We start from the raw sequence: 25,592 nt of genomic DNA, 5'->3' as shown, positions 1-25,592 counted from the left end.
CAGTGTCAAATTTACAATAGGTTTGATACCAAGAACTATGTTTTTACTCCAAAAATTGATGAAATTAGAAATCCATTTTAATTAATAGTGAGGCTATGTGGCCGACAGAACAATAACCCTCCCTGTTCTGTGATGGGGTCTAGTGGTATGACCCGCTTTCGGATCGGAAGGTCCAGGTTTCGAGACCCGCTGTGAGTGGCGCAGAGTTGAGTCCTTGGAAAAAGCTCTTTACTCAGATTCTCTCACCGTACTCAGGTGTAAAATGAGTACATGGCCGTTCGTTGTCTTTGTCGCAAAAAAAAAAATGTAATATCGCCTGATAGGCGTCCTTCATGTTTAGTTGCTATTGGCTTGGGACCCCTTGTAAAGCGCTTTGAGCACGTCTAGTGGATATTCCACCAAATAAATGCTGTGTTATTATTTTTTAAAAATAATATTTTTATAAATTTTGAGTCAGGAAGAGGTAGATGAACAAAAGGTTTCGTTCTTGATCACCATAAAACTTATAATGGATTTCATACAAAATAAAACAGTTTTCCGACTTTCGTAATTTCCAATGTAATGACATAATATTACAGTTATTATCACTATTAACCTTTTTAATTATTATTTTTTTTTTTTTTGGTGGTACTTTTTATTTTATCATTTTTTTTTTCTCGTCGTTGACGTGACATCACGGTTGACCTTGACACAAACATAATTTGGGATTGGCAGATGCCAGAAAGCCTTGAGTACGTGATGACAGGGGTGGGCATTGATACCAACACACAAAATTGGATGTAACCTTGAATTATAGTCTACAAATACCCCCCCCCCCCCCCCAACAAAAAAAAGAGCTGTGTGCGTGTGTGTGTGTGTAGGGAGGGGGGGGGGTGGATGCGAATGCGTGTATCCCCGAGGAGTGCCCGCTTAACCTGCCACGGGAGCACTGTCGATTTGTTTTATAAATAATATAATATAATAATAATAATAATATAATAATAATAATATAATAATAATAATAATAAAAATAATAATAATTTATAATATATATTATTAAATAATAATAATAATAATAATAATAATAATAATAATAATAATAATAATAATAATAATAATAATAATAATAATGATGATGAAGATTATGACGATAAGGAACAAATCTTTTTTGTCCACAAAATGGAGAAAAAAATCCGTGGTCTACGTTGCAAATGTATTGATGTTATGCGTATTGGAAAAATGGTCACGACATCTCCATTGGGATATAACATACTAACACACAAAACTGCAAACTCGAACGTTTATAGTCTGATTGATATAACTGAAGAAGTTAATTACTTAATTATAAAAATGGCTGTCTAAGAGCAATAACAACAGGTTGACTAACGTCAATTTTATTCCTTCTATTGATGCTCTGTGTTAAATTAAAATACTCTCAAAGTCCGCCATTAAGATATAACGCTCCAGCCCAAAAATCTACATGGAACCTTGAACGTTTATAGCATGATATATTTTAATGAGAACTAATCATAAAAATGAGTGTCTAAAAACAATAACAATTAGATGAGTGACGTCAATTTAGTTCCTTCTATAAACATCCAAGAACTTTACACACTCCATCCGCTCTCTCCTCCTTCAATACATATGTATCTATTCTCTCATCACTTTCTTGTGCGGCTAGGCATGTTGTCTTGTGATATGACACTCGCCTTTGGATCGGACGGTAATGGGTTCGAGTACCGCTCTGAGTGACGCATAATTGAGTCCTTGGAAAAGGCTCTTTACTCACATTCTCTCACCTTGTTCACGTTTAAAATGAATGCTTCGCTGTTTACAGCGTCGTCTCGGTCGGGAAACAATTGTAATATCGCTTAACAGCCATGTCTCGTCTAACATGTTTTGCTGTTGGCCAAGGACCCTTATAAAAGTGATTTGAGCAGCTTTATTGAATATAGCGCAAGTAATTCTTTTTCGCTCTCTCTCTCTCTCTCTCTCTCTCTCTCTCTCTCTCTCTCTCTCTCTCTCTCTCTTTCTCTCTCTCTCTTTCTCTCTCTCTCTCTTTCTCTCTCTCTCTCTATCTCTCTCGACATGTTACATTATTATAGATATTGCTACATATGATGCGAATATCTTGGACGGTTATTGATGTTATGAGTTTAGTAAAATGCTCACAACATCCGCCAGTCGGAAATAACGTACCGTCACACAAAACTACGAGTAACCTTGAACGTTAAAAGTATGATTGATATATTTTAGTGAGAACTATTTACCAAAAATGGCTGCCTTAATACAATAACAATGAGTTGAATAATGCCGATCTCGTTCCTTCAACAGTATGATATAATTTAGTGAGAAGTAATCACTGTTGTGCGCAAGACTAAAGATAGAATAGAGAGAGAAAAGAGAGTAACTGGGACCGGTTCTGTGGACCACATAGCTCACAATTAATTAAAATTTATTTCTAATTTGAACAATTTTTAAAGTAAACACACAGTTCTTAGTATCAAACCTATTGTAAATTTGACGCTCATTACGAATCCGACGTGAAAACAGCGAAAATCCGAAAATTATTGTCCACTTTTTTTATACTGCCACGCCCCCGATCGCCGATCGCCTCGAAAAATACCTCACCGTGTGTTGGCAAAAATTATCTGCTACTGACTCATGGATCGGGTCACAGCGACCCAGTTTTGCCTGTCCCTCAATCGTCCCTGGATGAAATCTAAGCGTGTATGGGCATTTTGCGATCATCATTACCCATTCGGCGCTGTAATTGCTCAACATCGCGTTTATTTGTCAAATGAGACAAGGAACCGCTAGGACAATAAGACTTCAAGTTCATTTCGTTGCTTGCAGGGATTTCTTTTCTCCCGGAGAAGAAAAATTTGAAAAAATAAATGTCTTACCTTCATATAGTTCCAAGAAATATAAACAGTAAATAATCTTTGTTATTTTTTAATTTTTTTTTAAACAAAATATTATTTTTATTTACACGAGATCAGCTTACCTAATCGTAATCAAAATTCGAGAATTTGCAACAACTTTGTCATGTAGTAACAATAGAAAAATATTTTTTAAAACACCATTTTGACAGTATTGCAAACATTTACATAACACCCGTGTATATTAAAATGACCACCAGACAAGAATTCTTTAACCAGAGAATTCTTTCAAGTCTCGGGGTAAAACATGTTGACAAGTTTTGAAATCATTTTAATCTTACGATACACGAATGCAAATTTGAAGTCTCAAGTTGATTTGCTGGGGCTTATTATAATATAAATGGCGCGTGGTCAATGTATTCCATTTTGACCATAATGTGTGTTTTAGTTAAATATACTTTCATTTTCTCCTTGCAAAACAATAACCCATTCTTGATATAACCTCTAATAATCGGCGAGTTTGAGTTGTGATCAGATCACCTACTTGACAGCCATATAAAACTAAACAGAAAGTGGAGAACGTAAAATTACTTCTCCTAATAAAATATACTTCTTCTATGAGGGCTATGTAATCTTGTGGTGTGACAGTCGTCTTCCAATAATAAGATCCAAGGTTCGAGTCCCGCACTGAGTTGAGTCCTTAGAAAAGTCGTGACGCCATACCTTCTACTTTTCCATTCCGAAATCCTTAAAAACAATATGTAACCAGACCTTCGGAGGGCTAAAAATGAATAGAATCATAAGGTGGCGTAACTATTTTCGTTGCAGGGTGTAATGGTAGATCATTTGGATTACTGACGTAAAAGAGCGAGGATGAATAATATCTTTCATGACGACCAGCATAATATATTTAGACTAAAAAATAAGATGCCATCACTCTGAAACAACATGATCAATTACACAAGGTTTGTATCCAGTTCTCTGGAAGAGTGGTTTTACACTTCCAATGATATTGGAACAATTTTGTTCCCTATTGGACAAGACTTAGAGTCTTGGCATTAACAAATAAATTTTTTGGGGGTATTAATTCAATTGAAAGGTTTATTTAGACAATAGAGAAATTTGGTAAAAGGGAAGACATAAAAGGCTCGCATTTTAAAACATTTTTTACAATTAAACAACTCTAAGTTTACTTTTTCATTGTTTGCTTAAAGTGCATATTCTACTTATTTACATGGGAACATGCGCTGTAAACACGTGAGTGCAATATTGATTAACACAAAAATAACCATTTGAGATCAGTTGTGAATATTTATTCCTGCTTCAAAGAACACCTTTAGTAAACTTAATCCATAGATTATCCACAAATGAACGGCCTTGATGGAAAGGTCGGACTAGTAGTTGCCTACATTTCTTCCTTTGCCACTGAATTATGCACATTAAACTTTCCACTCCTAAGTTCTCTCCCCATGAGATTAATTAAAGACACGGCATTCTCTGCACTTGAAATTACAATCCATCTGCACTTGGGAAATTAACCCAAGTAATCAGGGTTGCCAGATCGTTTTCGTCAAAATGCCAAAGAGATCATAAAACACTGTTAATTCAAGTAAAATAGTCAAGTAAACTTGAGTTGTATTTATAAATGCACTTTTGACTTGAAGAAAATATTTGTTTTATTCCACTTCAGTGGCTTGACAAGATTTAATCTGCACTGCTTTCTTATTTGTTAAAATCAGTAAATCATATTATTTTTTATTTTTTTTGCCCATGTAATAAATAAAATAACAATTTACACAACGAAACTGCCAAATATCCCTCTCTTTTAAATGCCAAATTAAGTTGTGACTTGAAAGATAACGAGTGCACATAATCTTTTATTGGTTTTTATATGCCTAAGTGGTAACACGATACGCGCGTCCAATAATTGCCTCCCAGTTTTGAATTCCACAGGGATATTACAAGCTATTAGCCCCTGAGTGTCACTGTACGGGCAACCCAAACAAATCGAGCAAAATTCTCAACCCACAATCAAACTTACCAGGCTCAATAACATTATACTAATAGAAAATAATAAATTTGGCTTAGATAGCGCACATTCCCTGTAAAGGGCTCTATGCGCTTTACAATAAGCTCTCGAGAATAATGATTAAAAAAAAAAACAAACAAAAAAACAAACAAACAAAAAAACACACAACAAAAACAAAAAAACATGACATATCTACAATTTATATTAGCGAGATGTCTATGCATATATGGAAATATATATATATATATATATATATATATATATATATATATATATATATATATATATATATAGAATTAGATACATTACAATGAAAAAATCTGTCACACGTCTACATGGACATAAATACATACATTAAAATTGTACAATAAGCTGAATTATAAGTTGTGATTGTTTAAAAACCAATAAATATAAAGGCGCTATTAAAAATATGATTTTGTCACAACATTTCTTGATTTCTACTGATCAAATCTTAAAATGTTTGTTAAAAAGGTAGATACGCTTTTAAGTGTTTTTAAAAAGAATATTTTAGTCTAAACATTTATTGTCCTGGGGAAGGCTGTACCAAATTTGAGGGCCTGCAAATTTTTAAAAGATATGTTTTTGCCTCACTTTGGGTTTTTTTAAATGACACTGACTAAGATTATCGTAAATTGCGCCCAGGTGAATAAAAGTTAAGAAGATGATCTTTATGGTAGGATGACGCTTTGTTACTTTCTTGAGAGATAATTTGGGGGCAAATACAGGCTATTTTATAATCAATACGTGCCTCAACAGGCAAACAATGCAGTTCATGTGTGATTGTCTGGTTTGTACAGTAGTTCTAGTGACAATACGGGCTGCAATGTTTTCAAAACGCTGTAATTTAGATAAGCGTATCCTCCGAACTTCAATAGTCCTTAAGTAGTCGAATCTAGAATTATTATTATAGTCAATAAGGGTCGATCAAATCAGCTTCGACGGCGCGCGCTCATGAACGCTCGCTTTTCAGGAATTATAAACCTTTTCCGGTTTGATGCAAAAAATTTGAACTCGATAACAGTAGCCGTTAGTTCATGACAAAATTCCATATACTTAGGAGGACATCGCTTTTTTGAAGTCCCTGGTTCTAGACTCTTTGGCAAGTTGGGGTCATCTTGAGTGTCGAGATGATTTGACGGTTGAGTTATCTGGCAAACATAAAGATAATGTGATACGACAGTTTTTAAAACTACTCCTTTTTCTGGCCTCCCTCCCACACGTCCTCTATCTCTCCTCCTGCTACTTCTCCTCCTACTTCTTCCTTTTCTATTCTACTTCAACTTCTTCTCTTATTTACGCCCGTTTCTCCAAGACTTTTGTGCGTGAGACATAAACTCCCACATTTGAAATTTTGAACACGTTTCGAATGCGCTATCTTTGGAGCAACTGACGCCCCCATACATTGCATGACTCATCTATGCTATTTTAAAAATCAATGTACTCTTTTATACAATGATTGATCCTCGAATTTGACGATTTGATATTAAGAATTACATTGGCGTCAGGATATCATTATTCGTCAAAATCAGACCGGAGGCGTGCTACAGAAAAAGGATTCTTGAACTGCTAAGTTTTTTTTTATACAAAGGACAATAATAGAGACGCTGGACATATTTTTGTAATTGCCCCATAGTAAATTGGGTTTTCCACCAAAATCGAAAATTAGAACTTGTTGAGTCATAATCAAAAATCTTATAGAAACATGATAGTTACAGTAAACATGAGTGGCGGTCAAGCACTATGTGATGTTAGATTGTTCAATAAATGACAACATTTCCACCTAGGGCATCAAACTATGTTTATATTTGAGCGGCCAGGGGTCTTCATTCTGTTTCCGTCTTCCGTTCTTGTCAACACGGATGAGCTGTAGGTTTGGGGAGTATGTTATCCGTGTTCTTCGTGTACTGCAGATAAATGATAATGTAGCATTAAAAGTATAATGACAATAATGATGGGTGATAACGATGATGATGATGATGATGATGATGATGATGATGATGATGATGATGATGATGATGATGATGATGATGATGATGATGATGAATTTCATAGAATGATTCTGCCGAACTTTTGATGTTGGCCAATAATATACAAAATAGATTTAACTAGTTTTAAAAAAAGGTAAATTGAAGTATTAAGTCGTTTTATTATAGTCAATAAGGCCACTTACTAGAGCCGGAGCCATTAATAACTTATAGCCTAACACTGGCCAAAGAAATGACGTCTAAAGACAACTCTTTGACCACAATAGAAAACATAGTGAGTTGTATTCAACAGTTCAACCAATGGGATCACTTGTTACCTTGACCACTACACTAACAACAACTCAATAGACGCTGCACTAACCTAAAAAAATGACGTCAAACTATAAATCCAAGTGGGTTATTGTGTCAGGCTATAAGTTAACGATGCTTTCAATTGACTGAAGTAGCAATATAATTTGAAATGACATTTCATTTCACCGTTCAAAATGGACAAAGAAAATAATGAAAAACAACGAACAAAATAAAGCAAACAATGTGAAAAACGAAAAAACAAAAAACCAACAAAAACAAAAACAACAAAAACAAAACAACTTTAAAAAAAAAAGAAAAAAATAAGATAAAAAAAAGTTAATGCCTTATAAAGTTCGTTAAATCCATTGGGCACGTGTTATATATATACACACCAAGGCCCTCTAGTTTATATCAAGAAGAAAACTCCTCCGTTAACTGAAAATCAAAATAACTAGATTAAGATGTGAGATACGTCTTTGGAATTGTACATACCTTATCGGTGACCTATTAGGTGCATGGGTATCGAATAAATGTGGACCTGGAATATAAACATAGATATATAATGAATTCTTCACAAAATAACAACAGTTTGAAACGGCCGCGTGGGCTCTTCAAACAAATTCATATTCATAAATCTAAATTGTTTTTATCAAATTCAGTACATGGGACTGACGGCTGAACGCTGCGAGGTCTCTTGTAAATAAAGTCACGTGATAGTAACTAAGGTTAGTGAACGGATTGGGATTTCACTTTAGAGAAAGTAATTGCCGGACTCTACACAAGAATGAAATAATGCCGCGTTAAAATCAGTTGCTGGAATTTGCTGGAGTGCCAATATTATATGGTTTAGAATAGGCAACATGGACTGTGTGAGATAGAACTTCTGTACTATATGACTTTCCAAGAAAGGAATGAGGTAATATGATGAGCATTGTGAATGGTCTTTAAATGTGTGCTATATAAACATGTTTTATCCAAGTTAGTTGAAGACATTACCGTAGAAATCGCAGTGTTATGAAAAGTTTCACTATTTCTCAAATGACTCAAACACGAACCCCCTCTCACGTTGACATTCAAGACAAATTAACATCACTCATCAATAATGTTGTCTTGCCTTACTAGATGTATGTTGGTCCAAATTCAGTTTTACATGTCTATGACAGGGTCATTCTCACTATACGTTAAGATAGTGCCGCTATGCGATTTTTGATTTGATGTCACCCTGTAAACATTTGCGCGACCCATTTAAAAACGATTTTGTGGTACTATTTTGCGTATACTGAGAATGGCTGAATGATAAATCCATGATAAATGATACGTGATGCGTCATACGTATGATCTGCTGTATATCTCAATACTTATCTGAATAGAATTAGAATGGATAAAGATGATGGCACTCAGCTCTTTGTTATTTAGACCGCCAGTTGGGTGACACGTTCTCAATTGAGTCTCATAATTCGACTATAAACGATTAACGTTATATATATATATATATATATATATATATATATATATATATATATATATATATATATATATTATATATTATATATATATATATTTTGTGTGTGTGTGTGTGTGTGTGTATTGGTACGATTTATCTGGCGGACAGATATAGTCAGTGTTTTACTAACCGCACACCATTAACAGACAATTAATAAATTTTAAGTACGAAATATGATAAAAGTGGTAGCCGTTCAAAGCCAATAGGCCCATGGAGCCGGAGTTTATTCCGATTTCTATAGCGGGAAACGGACAATAGCAATTGCTTGCTATCCTTTGGATAGGACGCTAGTCCACCGCAAAGATCTCACAGAAACCAGTTACCACCTGCTGGGTGTACATGGGATTAGAAAAAACATCTCGACTGCAACCGGGAACGATCACGATCCCTTTGCGTGTGAAGCGAGTACTCTAATAACTTATCTATCGGGACACCCATTATAATAAATTACGCTAAATTTTATCACCCACTCACCATTAATCACGCATAAACAAGCTTGACCGTTATAATATTGAAAAGTGACAATTTGCAGAATTATATGTTTCATGTAGTGATTTCAGCCCATTGAGTGATATTGTAATATATGCCCTGTCAAGATTTAAAAGTCTCAATGTTTTCTTTATTTAATACCATTTTCAACACTTTTGTAGAAAATGCGAAGTACAATCAGCAAACTTCAGACTAAACTACCAACAGCATCCTTATGATTAGTTTCCTCCTCAACATCCTTCTCTCACCATTCTCTTCCTTCTACTTATTCTCCTCCTCTTCCACCTCCTCCTCCTCATCATCATAATCATTATCTTTTTCTTCTTCTTCTTCTTCTTCTTCTTCTTCTTCTTCTTCTTCTTCTTCTTCTTCCTCCTCCTCCTCCTCCTCCTCCTCCTATTCTTCTTCTTATTATTGTTGTTCTTCTTTTTCCTCATCATCATAAGGGCCTCAACCACAGAAACAACACGATCGTCAGCAATCCAACGACACATCATCAACATCACAAGCACCGTCTTCTTCAAACCTCTCACAAATCTAATGACCATCTAATGACATGGTTAATTCCATGGGCATTCCTCTATCCAATAGAAAGGTTTGCAGTAAATCCCACCACGACTCGTATGACTCTATTAACGACTGGTCATTTTCACACACTTACGCGTGAGTTACAGACAGACGTAATTAAGAATACAGGAACAATTCTAATTCAGAAAAGTGAGTGGAGCAGGCACTTATGTTGGTAACAACAAGATATGAAGTGAATAGAAAAGTGCCAGAAGACAATAGAGAATAAAAAAATTTTTTTTTTTCGCGGCGGTGGTGGGGTTTGAACCTGCGACCTTATTGGTACGACAACTCCGCCTGGCAGGTGAGAGCGTGGCTCTACCGTGTGAGCTATCCACGAACACAAAAATATTCGTTTCAAACTCAAAGTCATTACTAGATCCCTCTCTCACCCACTTCTTGAGATCGCCGATTCGTTCGTACACCACCATCGCGAATAATTTTGACCAGCAGTTAAGCTTAACAGCCAATATTCTCAACACAAACATATAACATAGAAACGACTGAGACACTGAGTATGCTCCGGTGTATGGGGTGAATTTTAATTCAGAAAAGTGAGTGGAGCAGGCACTTATGTTGGTAACAACAAGATATGAAGTGAATAGAAAAGTGCCAGAAGACAATAGAGAATAAAAAATTTTTTTCGTCGTTTCTATGTTATATGTTTGTGTTGAGAATATTGGCTGTTAAGCTTAACTGCTGGTCAAAATTATTCGCGATGGTGGTGTACGAACGAATCGGCGATCTCAAGAAGTGGGTGAGAGAGGGATCTAGTAATGACTTTGAGTTTGAAACGAATATTTTTGTGTTCGTGGATAGCTCACACGGTAGAGCCACGCTCTCACCTGCCAGGCGGAGTTGTCGTACCAATAAGGTCGCAGGTTCAAACCCCACCACCGCCGCGAAAAAAAAAAAATTTTTTATTCTCTATTGTCTTCTGGCACTTTTCTATTCACTTCATATCTTGTAGGAACAATTCTACCGCCTCTATCTATCTAAATAAATATCTTTCGATCTGTCCATTTAAATTTTATCTATCTGTCTAAATATCTATCTATCTATCAATCTATCTATCCATCTATCAATCTATTCATTTATATATCTATCTTTCTATCCATCTATCTATCCATAACCCTGTGACGGCCTTACAACCCCTGCTCTTTCATTGAGTTGGAGTTGTGGGTTAAGGAGAAAGAAGAACCTTGTCTAGACACTCGTTTGGATCATTCTTGGTCTGGCTACTCATCTTCAGCTGTCCGGCAGGATTTGATCTAGGCTAGTATCACCGTCAGGGTCCTTTACGACGGCAACGCGATGATCCTTCCAATGTCCAGTACTAAACTTGCAGTTCTTAGGGCGGAAGAAGACTTGACGAAATGAATACGCTACTACTACTACTACTACTACTACTACTACTACTACTACTACTAACCCATTCTCTTTGTCTCACACCGAATTTCCCCATCTATTATGAACGCTACTAATTTTTTACTTGGCAACAAAATACCAATTCACGGGGAAACATGGAAAGAGGGGACAAAAACAAATTTGCAAACTGAGATATCAGCATGAGTTCAGCTAGACATATCAAGAACGTCTTTGTCTTATATAATTTTATACATATGAATACAAAATGCTATCACGATAAAATGATGACGTTTAACATTCGTCTTATGACTACTATCGCAGAGGGGCTATAAATCATTATATTGTACCCTTTCATTTTATATAAAACACGTCATCGAGTAGCTTCCCAAAACTTCCCAATCAAAATTAACCATTTAACTTCCGTACTCCAGAAAGTCGCGTATTTAAAAAATGGCCAGAAAACTCGTCCTTCAAATATTGACCGATCCTCAATTTGGCAAATCAATCAAAACACCTCGCGAGGTCTCAGGTTTATCTAATTTAATTTGATCTTGATTAATATAAACGCGCATTATCAAATATCATCGTTATCACAACACCACAAACACCACTACCACCATCACCACCACCATTACCACCACCACCACCATCATAAGCACTATCATCATCATGATCATCATCATACACACACGCACACACATAGACACACATACAAACACACGAGAAAAATGCCATATAAAAATCATTAAAAGGGCGTAGATTTTTCACAAAACATTTCTTTTATTTTACGTAGAACAACAAATAACAAGCATTTTTCTTAATCTATAAGGATGATTAAAACGACGTCGAAACAAAATGCCAATAACTTTCAGTATATAAAGTCATTGTTCACTGGCTGTGCAGATGATGCACGGATGGATGATACACGGTACTCTGGAGCATAACGAGTGTGGACAAATCAATGAAAATCGATCAAACTTAAACTATTACATAATCCGATATCAGATTACTTTTATCAACATTTAAAAAAAATCAGAAATAATTTTTTTTTAAACACAAAGAGGACGTTCACCTCTCACTAAAACGTTCGTCTCCCAGTATAAAAAAAATTGATGTTCAAAAGCAAGAGACAGGAGCTCAAACATTTCTTTCCAATCTTTTGTTTATGATATTCACTCCTATTTTTTTTTCTTTCCCTTGGATAAGTTTCCAAATTGCATTGCAAGAAGCTGCTCAAGCATAAAAAAGGCCCATTACATTCTGCTTTATTTTGGCAAATCACGTGCTCTCATTTTGGCAAGAAAACATTTTCCTTGAATTTGATCTATTAATCAGTTAACTGCCGTACTATAGAAAGACACTCAATTAAAAAATTTGGCCAGAAAAATCGGCCATCAAATATCAATCGATTGAATGACCCTCCACTTGGCAAAAACTCTCAAACCTGGGACCTCGCAATGTGAGTTGGAGATTTTTGCCAAAATGAGGCCAAATATTTAGATTACGTGTCTCTCCCGAGTTAAAATGATCAACTGCTTGTCAAAAATCTGAAACATGAGACCTCAAAAATCTTAAGTCTGAGATTTTTCGATGATTTGAGAGTCATATCGGGTCATATCGATCGATGTTGAACCAGACGTTTTCTGGCCAAAAAGGCAGAACAATTATACATGTCAATGTGCATTCATTAAAAAGACATTTAAGATGCAAGAACAAGCCGGGCCCACCCGGGACACTATGCGCTAACTTGTCGGAATAAAGTAAGGAAATCATGCAGCCTTGCAATCTTCTTTTCAGATTTAGGATGTCTTAACGCGCCCAAACGAAGTGGATGAGTATTATAGGATTCTTTTACGGGTTTGGATTGATTAAATGAGTTATTTTTATTGCGACACATAAGTCACGAGCTTGCGACTGAGTTATTCCGCGATAAAAAAACGAATTAATAAATCCAAATTGAAAGAATACCTTTATTCCACCCTTCAAAGTAATTTTCTTAGATATTTCATAACTAATAATTGTAAAAATGCTTCATTTTTCAATGAATTCAAGTTATCTATAGTTAGGGATGGTTAAAGCCTTGTCATAGGGAATCCCAGACGAACGTCACGCACGGATGCCAATTTGGTAATTTCTATGCCAATTTAAAAAAAAAAATGGACATTAAACAAACAAACGAGAAACAATCCTGCTTAGACACTAACCATGGACATGGGATAAGAAATTCAAGATTGTTATCCACTTCCACGGACATTTACTAGAAAATGTGATGCTTCTAAAATTTTGGCATTTACTTAGACCATTCCGAATTTTCCAGTAATCTGTTTGGCATTTTTCAAAAAATTAATCTGGCACTGGAATATCGTCTGTCTCGACATTATTTTTTGTTTTTGTACGCACTCTTGGGGCCGTTTTAATGAACGTGGACTAGCGCTTAGTCTCTGACTAGCTCTGACTTTAGCCAATGACTTGAAAAAATCGGGTTTCATGTGAGCTGTCTAAGCAAGTAGGACTAAGTTTTGCAAAGTTTTAGTCATTTGCTGAGGCAGGACTTCACAAGCTTAGACCGAGACTAGTAACTAGGATACGCCATAGCGTCAACAAGATAGCAGCTATCCTTAGATTGGATGCGTTTCGATTCGGAAAAAATACGTCGTTACTATTGACAGAGGCAAAAAATGCCCTGTTTGCCATTGACACTGGCTTTTTAAAAAACTACAAGATAAGTGTAGATCGTCGAAAGTACACAGCTCGGTGAGTTGAGAGTGAACGAAAGACGAATCAACGGGTTTGCGTAAAAGAACACAAACAACAAAAAATGATTAGAAAGTATAGTGGAGACAACAGTTACTCTGTTCACATTGCAATTGACTGAAATAATGTGATTAGTCAGAACACACTTTCTCTTTTGTGTAATTATTATTATTATTTTTTTTTTTAAATTGGTTCAACTTCTTTGATTTTCAATCTCGGTGTTCGTGGTCTTAATGAAACTGCCATTGTTCTAAATATAGGATTGGTAGTCGACGATGCAGTCTATAATATAATATTGTCAGCAGTCAATATCACGTGTGTTGGTAATTTCCTCTTTGAATGTCTTTAGCGTTGTAAGTATGAAAGTTGATGTATCTTAATCTGTCTTCGTGTAGTAGATTGGTGATGTTACCCGCACACAATAGTCAAATTAGTCATTGTCCTTACAACGCCCACTTCTAGGCAAGTGACTAGCTAGTCCGAGACTAGAAAGCGTTCATGTAATCCGATTTTTTAGACACTAACTTCGCTTGGGCTATTAAGACTATATAGTCATTTACTAGAAAAGTAAATTACTAAATCTAGTCCTCGTTAATGAAAACGGGCCTTGATTCTTCTTTTCGGAATGTGGTGTAAATCGATGAAGGCACAATGAAATTGAAAGTAGCCTATTTATTAATTGTAAATGTGTTCAAGCCGTGTGTGAGTGATACTGTTTTTTTGGTTCTTTTAACTCCCATTTAGAATAGAGTATTGTGTTCCTTCAAATCAATTTGACGATCATAATGTTAAAGGGTTGATGTTTATCTACGGTGATAATTTTATTATTACTCTCTCTCTCTCTCTCTCTCTCTCTCTCTCTCTCTCTCTCTCTTTCTCTCTCTCTCTCTCTCTCTGTGGCGGGGGGGGGGGGGGGGGGTTCTCCAGCAGAAGATAATTCAGCTTGAATGAGTAATTGGTTGTAAATTTTAATGGCTTTAAATGCTTGGCAGTTTAATTTCAGTTCGCCATTTGTATTTTTCTTCATCTGCTTGAATGTCAATTTGACCCAAAAAGAAAGAAGTTGGATTTAGAATTCATGCGCACGAAAGGATTACTCTTAATCGCCAACCTGCTCTTTTTAACACCATGTTTTAAACCAATAAAATGTGCCAAAATATTCTGTAAGCGTTGACTAAATATTTTATTCTACGCATTCACAACATTATTCAACCTATTTACTAAGAAATGATAGGGTTTTCCAATGGAAGGGGTGGAATACTCTGTCGCATGTCCTTGATCTTTCTTCATACCAAGAATCAGTGCAACTCCTTCTTTCGTATCTAATATATTTTTGGTGAATATACACAAATTCCAGTTTCAATAATCCGAATTATTCATGTCTGGACTATCGACAAATCATCAGATGTAAGTAAATTTCGAAGAATATAAATAGGTAAGAAAACCTGTACTTAATATATCGATATATGAAAATGACCTTCAACATCTCCAACAGCCTGAACGTTGAAACTTCTTTTAAACTCTCAGGTTTAAGACATAAAATTGAGGGTCCTGTTTATCAATAAATAAAATAAAACAACCCTGGTCAAATCTTTTAAAACATAATTTTAAAACCCAGATATTGTTCGAGTGTTGAGCCATCTGTTTATAAAGATCAGGATTATGGAAATGTGACGGTAAAAGGAACGTCCCCACCCCACCCTTCCGTCACACAGGACAGAGGCACATGAATACCGCTCTATCATACATAACAACTAGACAAAACCAAATGAACAAAGCCCTTACAACATTATAAATTACACATAATTCGGAATTCTGTCCACATCACTGAGGACAAATCATGATTGATGTGACATTCCTTTTATCCTTTGTTATGGTCTATTGAGATGCTGAATATAATCAAGTCTGACATGGAGTGTGTCATATCAGGTCACACAGCATCATGGACTTACTGATGTCTATTGAGTTTTTCCAAGTTAATTTTGTATAATAAGGGCCATTATGTCAAGTTTTATTTCATTGTTAATATGTAATTTAGGAAAACTGAGAGTAGCGTCACTCGTTGTTAAATTGAATTATCAAGTATTAACATTCATAGCGTCTGCACATGATAGCGTCCGTAATGTTCATTCAAGGCCGTTCAGGATTCTGAGTAATGATATATTCACTGATTTTATTGAAATCCTGATACGATCCTACAAAGCTAGTTTGACAGCATGTCATACGGACAAACTTGCAAACCACTCAGTCAAGTAAAAGATGAGTGATGCTATCTACCTTTTTAAAAACCCATAGATCCGTCATGGAATTACGTAGTCAGATAAAAAGTGCAAACTTTTAGCTATGAGCATCAACCACTGATAACAGAAACGGAATATTGGTTTTCTCTGAACTTTTGTTTATACGCCACATTCCACAATCTACACAAATTCTCAACATACTTATACCTATACATTGGATAGAGAAATAAACGAGTTTTCCATTGATGTATAACAAATGATAATAATTGTTCTGTACTCAAAATTATTTATGAGGGTTCAAATCAGTGTGAACTTGCTTTTGCACTTGAATTTATAAATATTATTTAATACTTCATTTTTTATTATAGGGATAGGTTTTGAAAATATTTTTATTAATCAATTTAAACAAACTGTTTTCATTCGTTCAAATAATGAAAAAAAAACACCTATACTACTACACCCATTCTAATGATTCTCCATTTAAGTCAATCCATTTTACGAGATAATCAACACGTAACTACGACCCCATATTCTGTTAATACGTTCAATACTTATTAGCTGTAATTACTGGCGCCATATGGATAGGACGATAGTGTTTCGTAAAGTATCTTTCAATAGATCGTAGTGATTCAATTCTGTAAAGACAGATGAGAAGAGTCAAAATAAAAACATTGGTTCAACCAGGATCTGAAATCAATTCCTTTGATTATGAGATATGCGCTCTATATGTCGTGACCCTTTCAAACTTATCATCTTCATCCGGCTTCCTTTTCTTTCCAGATGTTGGGTACCGTGGTCTTCCATCTATTTTTATCGAGGGCGATTTTGCAACAATCGTTGACCTCCATTGATGCCACCACTTTGATATTTCAATGTCAGCTTTTCCTTTGTCTTCCTCAGCGCCGTTTTTCGCCAACTTTACACTCCAGTATCTTCTCTTAGATCGTTTCATTCCTTCTAATATGCACGTTTTCTTTACTTGATAGTTTGCAGGAGTTCTGTTTGTGTTATGTCGAGTGTCTCTAAGATTTTCCTTTTCTTTTTTTCCTTTTCTTTCCAATATGTTTTGTAAGTATCCTCCATAGTCACATCGTTTTCCAAGACCAGTTGTCAACACCCAAGTTTCACAGCCATGGAAACTGCCGAGCAGATGTAAGATTGTCCAGTCTTGTTGGAAGACTTATTTCACGGCAAATGAGAATGAAGGTTATTCATCTTTAGAATATTTGTTCTGGCAATCCAAATCCTCTTTTTTATTTCTGTCTCACTTCTCGCATCTTCTGTGGGAAGTTGACCAAGATATAGGAAGTTGTTGACTTGTTCAATTTTTTAAGTGATCTATTTCATATTTATATATTCATGGAATCTCTTTCTTGTTGGAAATGAATATTGCCTTTCTAATGATTTTCACAATAATCAATAATCTGTATTTTTCAATTCAATCTCATACTTAAGAATAAATGTCACCAGGTGTTGGGATCCTCTTATTTTATCGTTTGAAGAGCAGGTCTCTCATTGTCTCTCCCATATTAATTCAAATTTAAAAGACTATTAAAAATTGATTTGTGACATTCATTATCTTTTTTTTTTCATCTTGGCCAGAAAACTAATCTTTCCGCCAGCTTTAACAAACCCAGTTACACAATTAAGCTACCCTTTTATACGTGGACGCTTGACAAAGAATGTACTAGGAAGTTAGAGGCATTAGAGATTTGGATGTACAAATAATGTACTAGGAGGTTAGAGGCATTAGAGATGTCCAGAAGAATGTTGAGGTTATCATGGACAGACAAGTATACGAACAAGGAATTGTTGGCGAAGGTTAGAAAGGGAAGAATGTTGATCGATACCATCAGAAAGAGTCAGTTACTGTTTCTGGGACATGTGTGGAGAAGAGACGGAATAGAAAAGTTGGTAACATCTGGGATGACCGAAAGAAAGAGAGCAAGAGGAAGACAAAGAATGACATAACTAAATAACATAAGAATGGTCAGAAGTGATTTAAAAAGCAACGCGGATGTCATGCGCACCACAGATTGATCGTGATTCGTAGAGACAGCTGACTGGCAACGTGCTCAAGAGTTTAAGACACGATTGATGATGAGATGATCATTGAGATAAATATTTATATCATAGCAACTGTTATGATTGTAAAAATTGCAAGACCTCCAAGAGTTTTTTTTTAAATAGAGAATTAAGAGATATTCCAGGTAAACACTTGAGATTTAGACCCATGCCCAGTAGTCCATTAAAATGGAAATGGCTATGCGCATAGAGGAAGTCGTCTTATTTTAACAAACGAAAAGAGGACCATGCCCACTTTGTTTAAAGTCATTTCCTTTATGTCCATGCAACGATGCTAGACCTAGATATAGCTTGTATGATATAATGTTCGATATAGAATGAATGGCATTGTTGTCTCTCGGCTACTTTGTTTTTAAACCACCAGTTTGGTGATAAGTTTTGACTAAATTCTCTCAATCAGACTAGACTCTATAGCTAGAACGAAAGGGGCGTCACTCAGCTCTTTGTTATTGCTTTCAGCCAGCCATTTTTATGCGTAATTCTCACTAAATTTTGTCAATCAGACTCAAGGATTACTATAGTGAAAGGATTGACATGTGGAATCTTCAGCCCCGCTAGTGGGGGCCATTGGTTGGATAACGATTTCAAGCAAAACTACTACTTTTCTGCCTTGGTACAATTTCCTTGAATGCGCAATAATTGATTCTGTTCTTATAATTTCGGTACTTTATAAGAAATTGGTTAAGTAGTGACCATAAGTTTTAAATAATATTTCTTATGACTTGAATGATATGAAAATATATAAAAAGTAGTGAACTATCAACAATTTTACTGGAAAGTATGAACTATTTTTTATGACGCCCTCTTACAAATTGAGTGATTGGGTTTGTTTTCATTTTTTTAAATCGAAAGTACGAATCTGCTTTCAATTCCTTTTAATAACTAGATAGATCTATGGCTAATTTATCGAACCAGAATCTTTGAAAAGTGGTAAGTTCTAATAATAATTGCGTAATAATGATTAATTAAGAAATGTTTAGAATTAGCATCTGGCTGTAGTTCCTGCAGACGATAGTTGGACCCATTGTCGTGCTTGCTCTGTCGAGTCGCACATATAATATGGTGATCAGACTCCGACATCCTGATTCTGATTACTGTTTCTTATTTTATTATGGCCTGTGGCTTTATATTTATATCTTTTTTTTTCTATATGGTTAACTGATAAATAATGACTTTATTGTATTAGTCTAGTGTATAAGTCTAGAGGGCCCTTTGCTCGTCACGTCAACTTCACAACTTGAACAGTCTTTTCTACTACTAACAGTACAGTTGCTAGATAGTAGTCATTGCTATTGCTAGATAGCTAGACTAGAATAGTTAGTGGGTCTGATATTACCATATATGATTGAACTTGGACTACATGGATCTGGTGTTGCTGATATGACTGTCAATCGTATGGGACTAGTACTCTGAATATATAGTTTTGCCTCATTGATCTGAGATGTCACTGTGACAACAGTTACACTCACCCAAATCAATCACTCTAATTATCTCTGTGACTATGGGAGGGAATTATGGATCCATTGACTGAAAGGATTGTACTAGTAGTCTGAATATATAGTTTTGTCTCAATGATCTGAGAAGTAACTCTATTAATTAACTCTTGACTATGGAAGGGGACTATGGATCTGATTCTGATGCTACGCATTGACTGTAACTGTAAGGAATGAACTATAGTATAGTAGTCAGATTTTTTATGAATGGCGCATTTTTTCTAGTTTTTCTCAGATGTCCCTCTATCAAAAGTTGTAAAACTTTGTGTCAACCTCCGAATCAATTTCTCTTAACTGAATAAAGATTTTGCCTGTATTGTGATGCCTTATCACAAAAAAGATTTCTTCTTCACGACCTATAAAAATCTATTTTAAAACCCCTGTCATAAAATTAGAGATTTTACACTGCTAAAAATGTAAACGATTTCGCACCACAAAGTAAGATGAATTCATCGTTTTTCAAAATAATCTTGTGACACGGTAGTTCCGGTTAGTGGTTATGAGTTCACATCATACTATTTTCCGAATAAAAGCAACACACATTAACTGTTATAAAGTAACAACTAATGTAGTTTGCATCCCATTTTGACTTTTTATTTTATTGCATTTTATTTACATCACGTCACAATTACCGAAGACTGATATGAATCTCTAGCTTTAACTCATTTGAACTAGATAGTGATTAAATACTCTAAATTGTCAAATTAACAATGAATGTTTATATCTAACTTTGAAAAAACTGTATCCATGCATGAACGTTTCACACAGCATTTTAAGTTTTCTTTTAAACCTATAAGCTCTTAAACAATACGATATGATGCGGAATCCCTATCTGTTCCTCTCTCGTAAAGCTGCGAAAAGAAGTCCACTTTTATCTATCGATAAGTCGTTAATTAAAGAGGACAGCTATGGAATTGGAATTTCACAATCAACCCTGAGTTTTGCATGTTATTGTTGTTGAACACAAGCACATATTTGTGGAAACACCTTATCATAAATTGATGAATTTCTACTTTTGACTGGTCTACATTAAATTTATGTAATCCTCTTTGGCATAAATAACAAGTTTTTTTCTCAAACATTTGAAATCAAAATAATGTTGGAAGTGTGTAATGTTCACTTTCATTTGTATTCATCAATAACGTATATTGATTGTTATAAAATGTAAACATGTCTGTCGTTCCTTCATATTCGGATTCTATACGAACATCATATAAGTTTCAATTAACTGAACATTCCATTTTAGCAAATTCTTTCAAAATGGATAAGCGGAAAATCATATTTTTGACTCTATAATCATATTTGGGTTCCGATCCTTACTAGTTATCGATTTTAATATAGCTGTAATAAGCGAAATACTTTCCTATTGTTTCAAAATTCGTGAAAAAATAAATTTTATTTGGACAAAATGATCCAGCGGTTCATACAAATTTTTGCAGCTGTACATTGTGAACAGCTGAGAAAAAGAAGAAAAAGGCACGCCCCTTATTAAAAATCCGACTATTGTACTCTGAATATATAGTTCTGTCTCATTGATCTGATATGTTACTTTATTAACTCTGTGACTATGGAATGGAATGGAACTATGAATCTTATGCTACTCCATTGACTATATGGAATGAACCAGTACTCCGAATGTTTTGCCTCACATGAACTTTTGCCTCACATGAACTTTTTCCTCGTGGGTCTGATGTTCATGGACGTGATTTGTTAGCAAATTCAAGATGGGGAAAATTGTGGTGTTGCGAATTGTAATGGTAACTACAATAAAGCCAACAAATTTGTGTTCAGATTGCCTAAAGAGGAACCAGAACGGGAAACATAGTTAAACAAACTCCCTCCTCATGATTATATTGAACCACAACCGACAGAATTTGTTATTTGTAATGCAGGTTGGTTCCAATTAAAATTCTACCTGGCAGACCGATCGTCCCTTATAGGGATGAAATAGTGTTCAAAAAATTTAAAAATGAATAAATTCGAGAGATCCTAATTACAATTACGATATATGTAGCGCATCCCTTAGTAGATATTTTGGTATTCATCTTTTTCTTGGGATCATCCTCCGCAGATTACCTCCCTTTGTTGATATTTTACATCTCCTTTCCCCTTCATCTAATTGTTCACCCTCATCTTCATCATCACTTTACACGTACATTCATTAATCAAGCTTCTAAAGAAATCATCCTGAATCAATCACTATAAGGTCAGTTTTTAGAATATCTAAATACTCATTCTTTCCGTTTCTTGGCTACTCTTATTCTCTGCTGATAATAGTAATCATTAAATTTAAATATTTTTTGGACCCAGAATTCACAATCATTCTCTAAAAAGGTATATCTTGCCGTATAATGCCCCTGCTGTTATTTTGGTTTGAATTTTCTAGATTTTTAGTTGGCCCCCACTAGCGGGAGCTGAAGATTCCATATGTCAGTCCTTTCAGTATAGTTGTCCTTTTTCAGACTATAAAAACGTTCAAGGTTACACATATTTTTGTATGCTCATACGTAATATCTGGTTGGCGGATGTTATGAGTTTGTTTTTATTAAACTAAAAGCAATGCATCAACAGAATGAATGAAGCTTTATAAAAACTTGTTTTTCTCTCACCAGTTGGGTGATAGGTTCTCACTAAATTATCACAGTCAGACTATAAACTTTAGGTTACAGTATTGTGAGGTGGCATGATTCATCAGCGGGGCAGAGCTAGTGAGTATATTACCTAAACGCACCGCATCAGTAGCATCAGTTAGGCAGTGTGGTGGTTACGTGATATTTGTGGCGATTTAAGCAGTGGACTTTTGACCAATCAAAATATGTGATCCATGACACACCTTCAAATCCGCTCAGTAAAACATAGCTCGAACAATAGAGAGAATGAAGTTGACGTGACAATGTCCTTCGTTATTGTGTTTGTAGACCGCAAGATGGGCGAGTAGTTAGTTCTCACGAGATTGTTTTAATCAGACTATAACCTTTAAGGTCACGGATCTTGTGTGTTGGTTCCATTGATGGATAAAACTATAGTAAGCATTTTAGTTATACGCTTACCGGTGTGTGGCACCTTGAGCTTGATATTAATTATAAAGCGCAATGTTCACTAAATGTGCTCACTGGGCTTTACAAGGGGTCCCTGACCAACAGTAGCAGGACGTATGAGCAGATTCCTATGACTATGGGACGCAAAAGAGTAAAAAACGACGTAAACCTTTAGGATTTGTAAAATTGCTTGTAAATGGTGACACCAAAAAAAAAAAATAAAAAATAAAAAAATGCTCTTTAAACCATTTAGAAAATAATGTTTGAATGAGAGTTTATTTCTCTAAGATTATGCGTAACTTTTGTTTGTTTTATCATCATGAACATTTTAAATATCTTTAGTCTATACATAATTAATTGTTATAGTCCGTTCCAAGTCCCGTGTGCACGGGATATTGCAAATTCCTCCAAAGTTACGAAATGTGGAGCCGTGATTTTTAGCATAGGGGCTTATATTTTTATAGACATTACGAATTTTGAATACCGATAATGATTGACCAAACGGTTTTCTCATAATGACTCATTCCTTTGATCTTTTCATGGTTTGCAATAAAATATAACTCAAACTTTAAAATGTTTATAGTAATCAAGTGTTGATTCTCTTTGCCGTGTGGAAATAATCATAACAAAGTTGCATTCAGTGGGGTAGCTTAGCAAATAATTTTGGGCTGTTTGAAATAGTTTAAGTATAGATAGATAGCATTTATCTAGTACTTCACAGCGTTGAAAACAAGCGGCGTTTATACGATATCTCTTCCCTCGTGGGCCAAATAATACATTGGACGACACAAGCAGCCCACATTAACGATGATTCACATTTATTTTATTAACGTTTTATTTTTAGTACGAACGGAGTTCATCTCACTCTAGTAATATTTCGTTTGGCTAAGATTAACTTGACATTCTAATATTAGATAATCATTCCTTTAATAGCCTTCTCTTTGAATTCATTTCAAATTAGTGAATACTTTTCGTTCTACCCTCTGTCACTTATTATAAAAGCTGATCGATTTAATCTTCCTCCCTCACTCTCCCTAATAACCCTGACGGCCAGACCACTCCCCTCCTCATATAATTTATATTTTAAAGATTTTTATCATGCTATTGGGACTTGGTCAAAACTCCAGTATTTGATTCTAATATGAAGACGCCGGAACTTGACCGTTTAATTTGCCAGCAACTGTCAGGAGTGTCGGAACTGGACGTCATAAAAAATATCCTCTGCCTGGGAGTAGGACCTCGCGAGTCTACACACCTTTGTCCTCAAGATCCAGTAGTTATGTAATATTGCCATCTTATCATTTGTCACTCTGTGATCATTATTTATTTATAAGAACATTCATCTCATTAAATTTCATCTTTCTATATTCTCATCATCTTAAATCAATTCATCATTTGTTCTTTATTTTAAAAAGTAACTAGTAAATTCTGGGGACCTTATTTTCCACATTTTTATTTTATGAATGTAATCGAGTTAGCTCTTAAGCACTCAATTAGACCATGAATGCATTAATGTAAAATATCACATAATGTAACCTTCATTAACACCAGATTCCATGTACGTTTTTTCAGGATAACCTTTCAAAGGAACCGCAGTTTTCAAATAAAAGAGATGCATAATTAAGATGACGTAAACATTTATTAATTTGATCTCTCCCCTCTCAGTTCCTGGTTGTAAGCCATACTGCTATTTGCCGCATGCCATGAAAAAGAATGGGCATGATCTATATTAACTTTCCACGTGCCCGAGGTCATAGGTCACATTGGAATACGTGCTCAAAGTGACCCACATAGTGAAAAGTGTTCACAGTTTTTGAAATATCTAACATCACGATTGGTCATTTTGTTCAGCTTGACACATGGGTATATTAATAACTTTCATGAAAAAAGCAGCGTGTTTACATTTCTGAAGAAATATCCAATCGTTGGACAGCAACAAATCATGTGATTGATGACCTGGTTGGACGAAAACATGAATATAGATCGCTCCCATTCCGCGCTTCGCCTCTCTGGAGAAATACTTGTAAATTTTCCTAATTTTCCTTTGTGACAAATGTGCATGTTTAATCCAGAAAAGTGAGTGGAGCAGGCACTTATGTTGATAATAACAAGAAATGAAGTGAGTAGGAAAGTGCAAGAAGACAACAGAAATTAAAAAACTTCGCGGCGGCGATGGGGGCTCAAACGCGCGACCTGTCGTACCAGTAAGGTCGCGGGTTCGAGCCTCCATTGCCGCCGCGAAGTTTTTATTCTCTGTTGTCTTTTGGCACTTTCCTACTAACTTCATTTCATGTTTAATACATATTTTTTATCAGTTTTTATGAATGTAGAATTCACAACGGGAAGCTACGCCTCTGGCTTTCAAATATTAAATTGTAACAATTGTTAATGTCAAGTGTGTACAAAGTGTACCTTTTGGTATGGCATTTTGAACTCAAGATGGCAATAAAAGTGAGTAGTCAAGCCTGTGGGCGAGTTTAGCGGTTGTTATCACAACAGAATTCATTGTGGATAACACCGTATTGTAACACATCAAAATGTTCACTCATCCCGGACCCTTTGTTTTTTATTATACCGTAAAGAAGAAAACTTGTAACCGATGAAAAAAAAATGGCGTAACAATTCGAATGTTCGAGCCAGTCATCATTAAAATCCATCAGAAGATTGTGAAGATACCCACGTCAACGTGTGCACACGGGTTGTGGAACGGACTGTGGTTTTGACTTTATATTGCCATATGGATATATATATATATATATATATATATATATATATATATATATATATATATATATATATATATATATATATATATATATATATTTGTTTTTATTGCAAACAAACTTTCCTTTAAATGATCCATACTG

The 25,592-nt window shown here is 35.2% G+C and overlaps 1 protein-coding gene and 1 long non-coding RNA gene across 1 annotated transcript in view; one reads left to right on the top strand and one right to left on the bottom strand.

Annotated features, from left to right (window-relative positions):
- LOC144978783 (uncharacterized) overlaps positions 1-25,592 on the top strand; it is a 429,130-nt gene that overhangs the window by 29,532 nt on the left and 374,006 nt on the right.
- The window catches only part of LOC144978767 (orexin/Hypocretin receptor type 1-like), a gene marked incomplete in the record, with an annotated part of 367,308 nt that continues 348,930 nt past the window's right edge, over positions 7,215-25,592 (bottom strand). Inside the window, 1 exon segment of the mRNA XM_078925242.1 lies at positions 7,215-7,725. Within this exon segment, the coding sequence (XP_078781368.1) occupies positions 7,695-7,725 (31 nt within the window).

This window comes from Berghia stephanieae, chromosome 1 (assembly GCF_034508935.2).
Source record: "Berghia stephanieae isolate SIO BIC M18660-M18661 chromosome 1, UCSD_Bste_1.3, whole genome shotgun sequence".
NCBI classification, from domain to species: Eukaryota; Metazoa; Mollusca; class Gastropoda; order Nudibranchia; family Aeolidiidae; genus Berghia; species Berghia stephanieae.
This window is presented reverse-complemented; position numbering and strand designations above follow the sequence as displayed.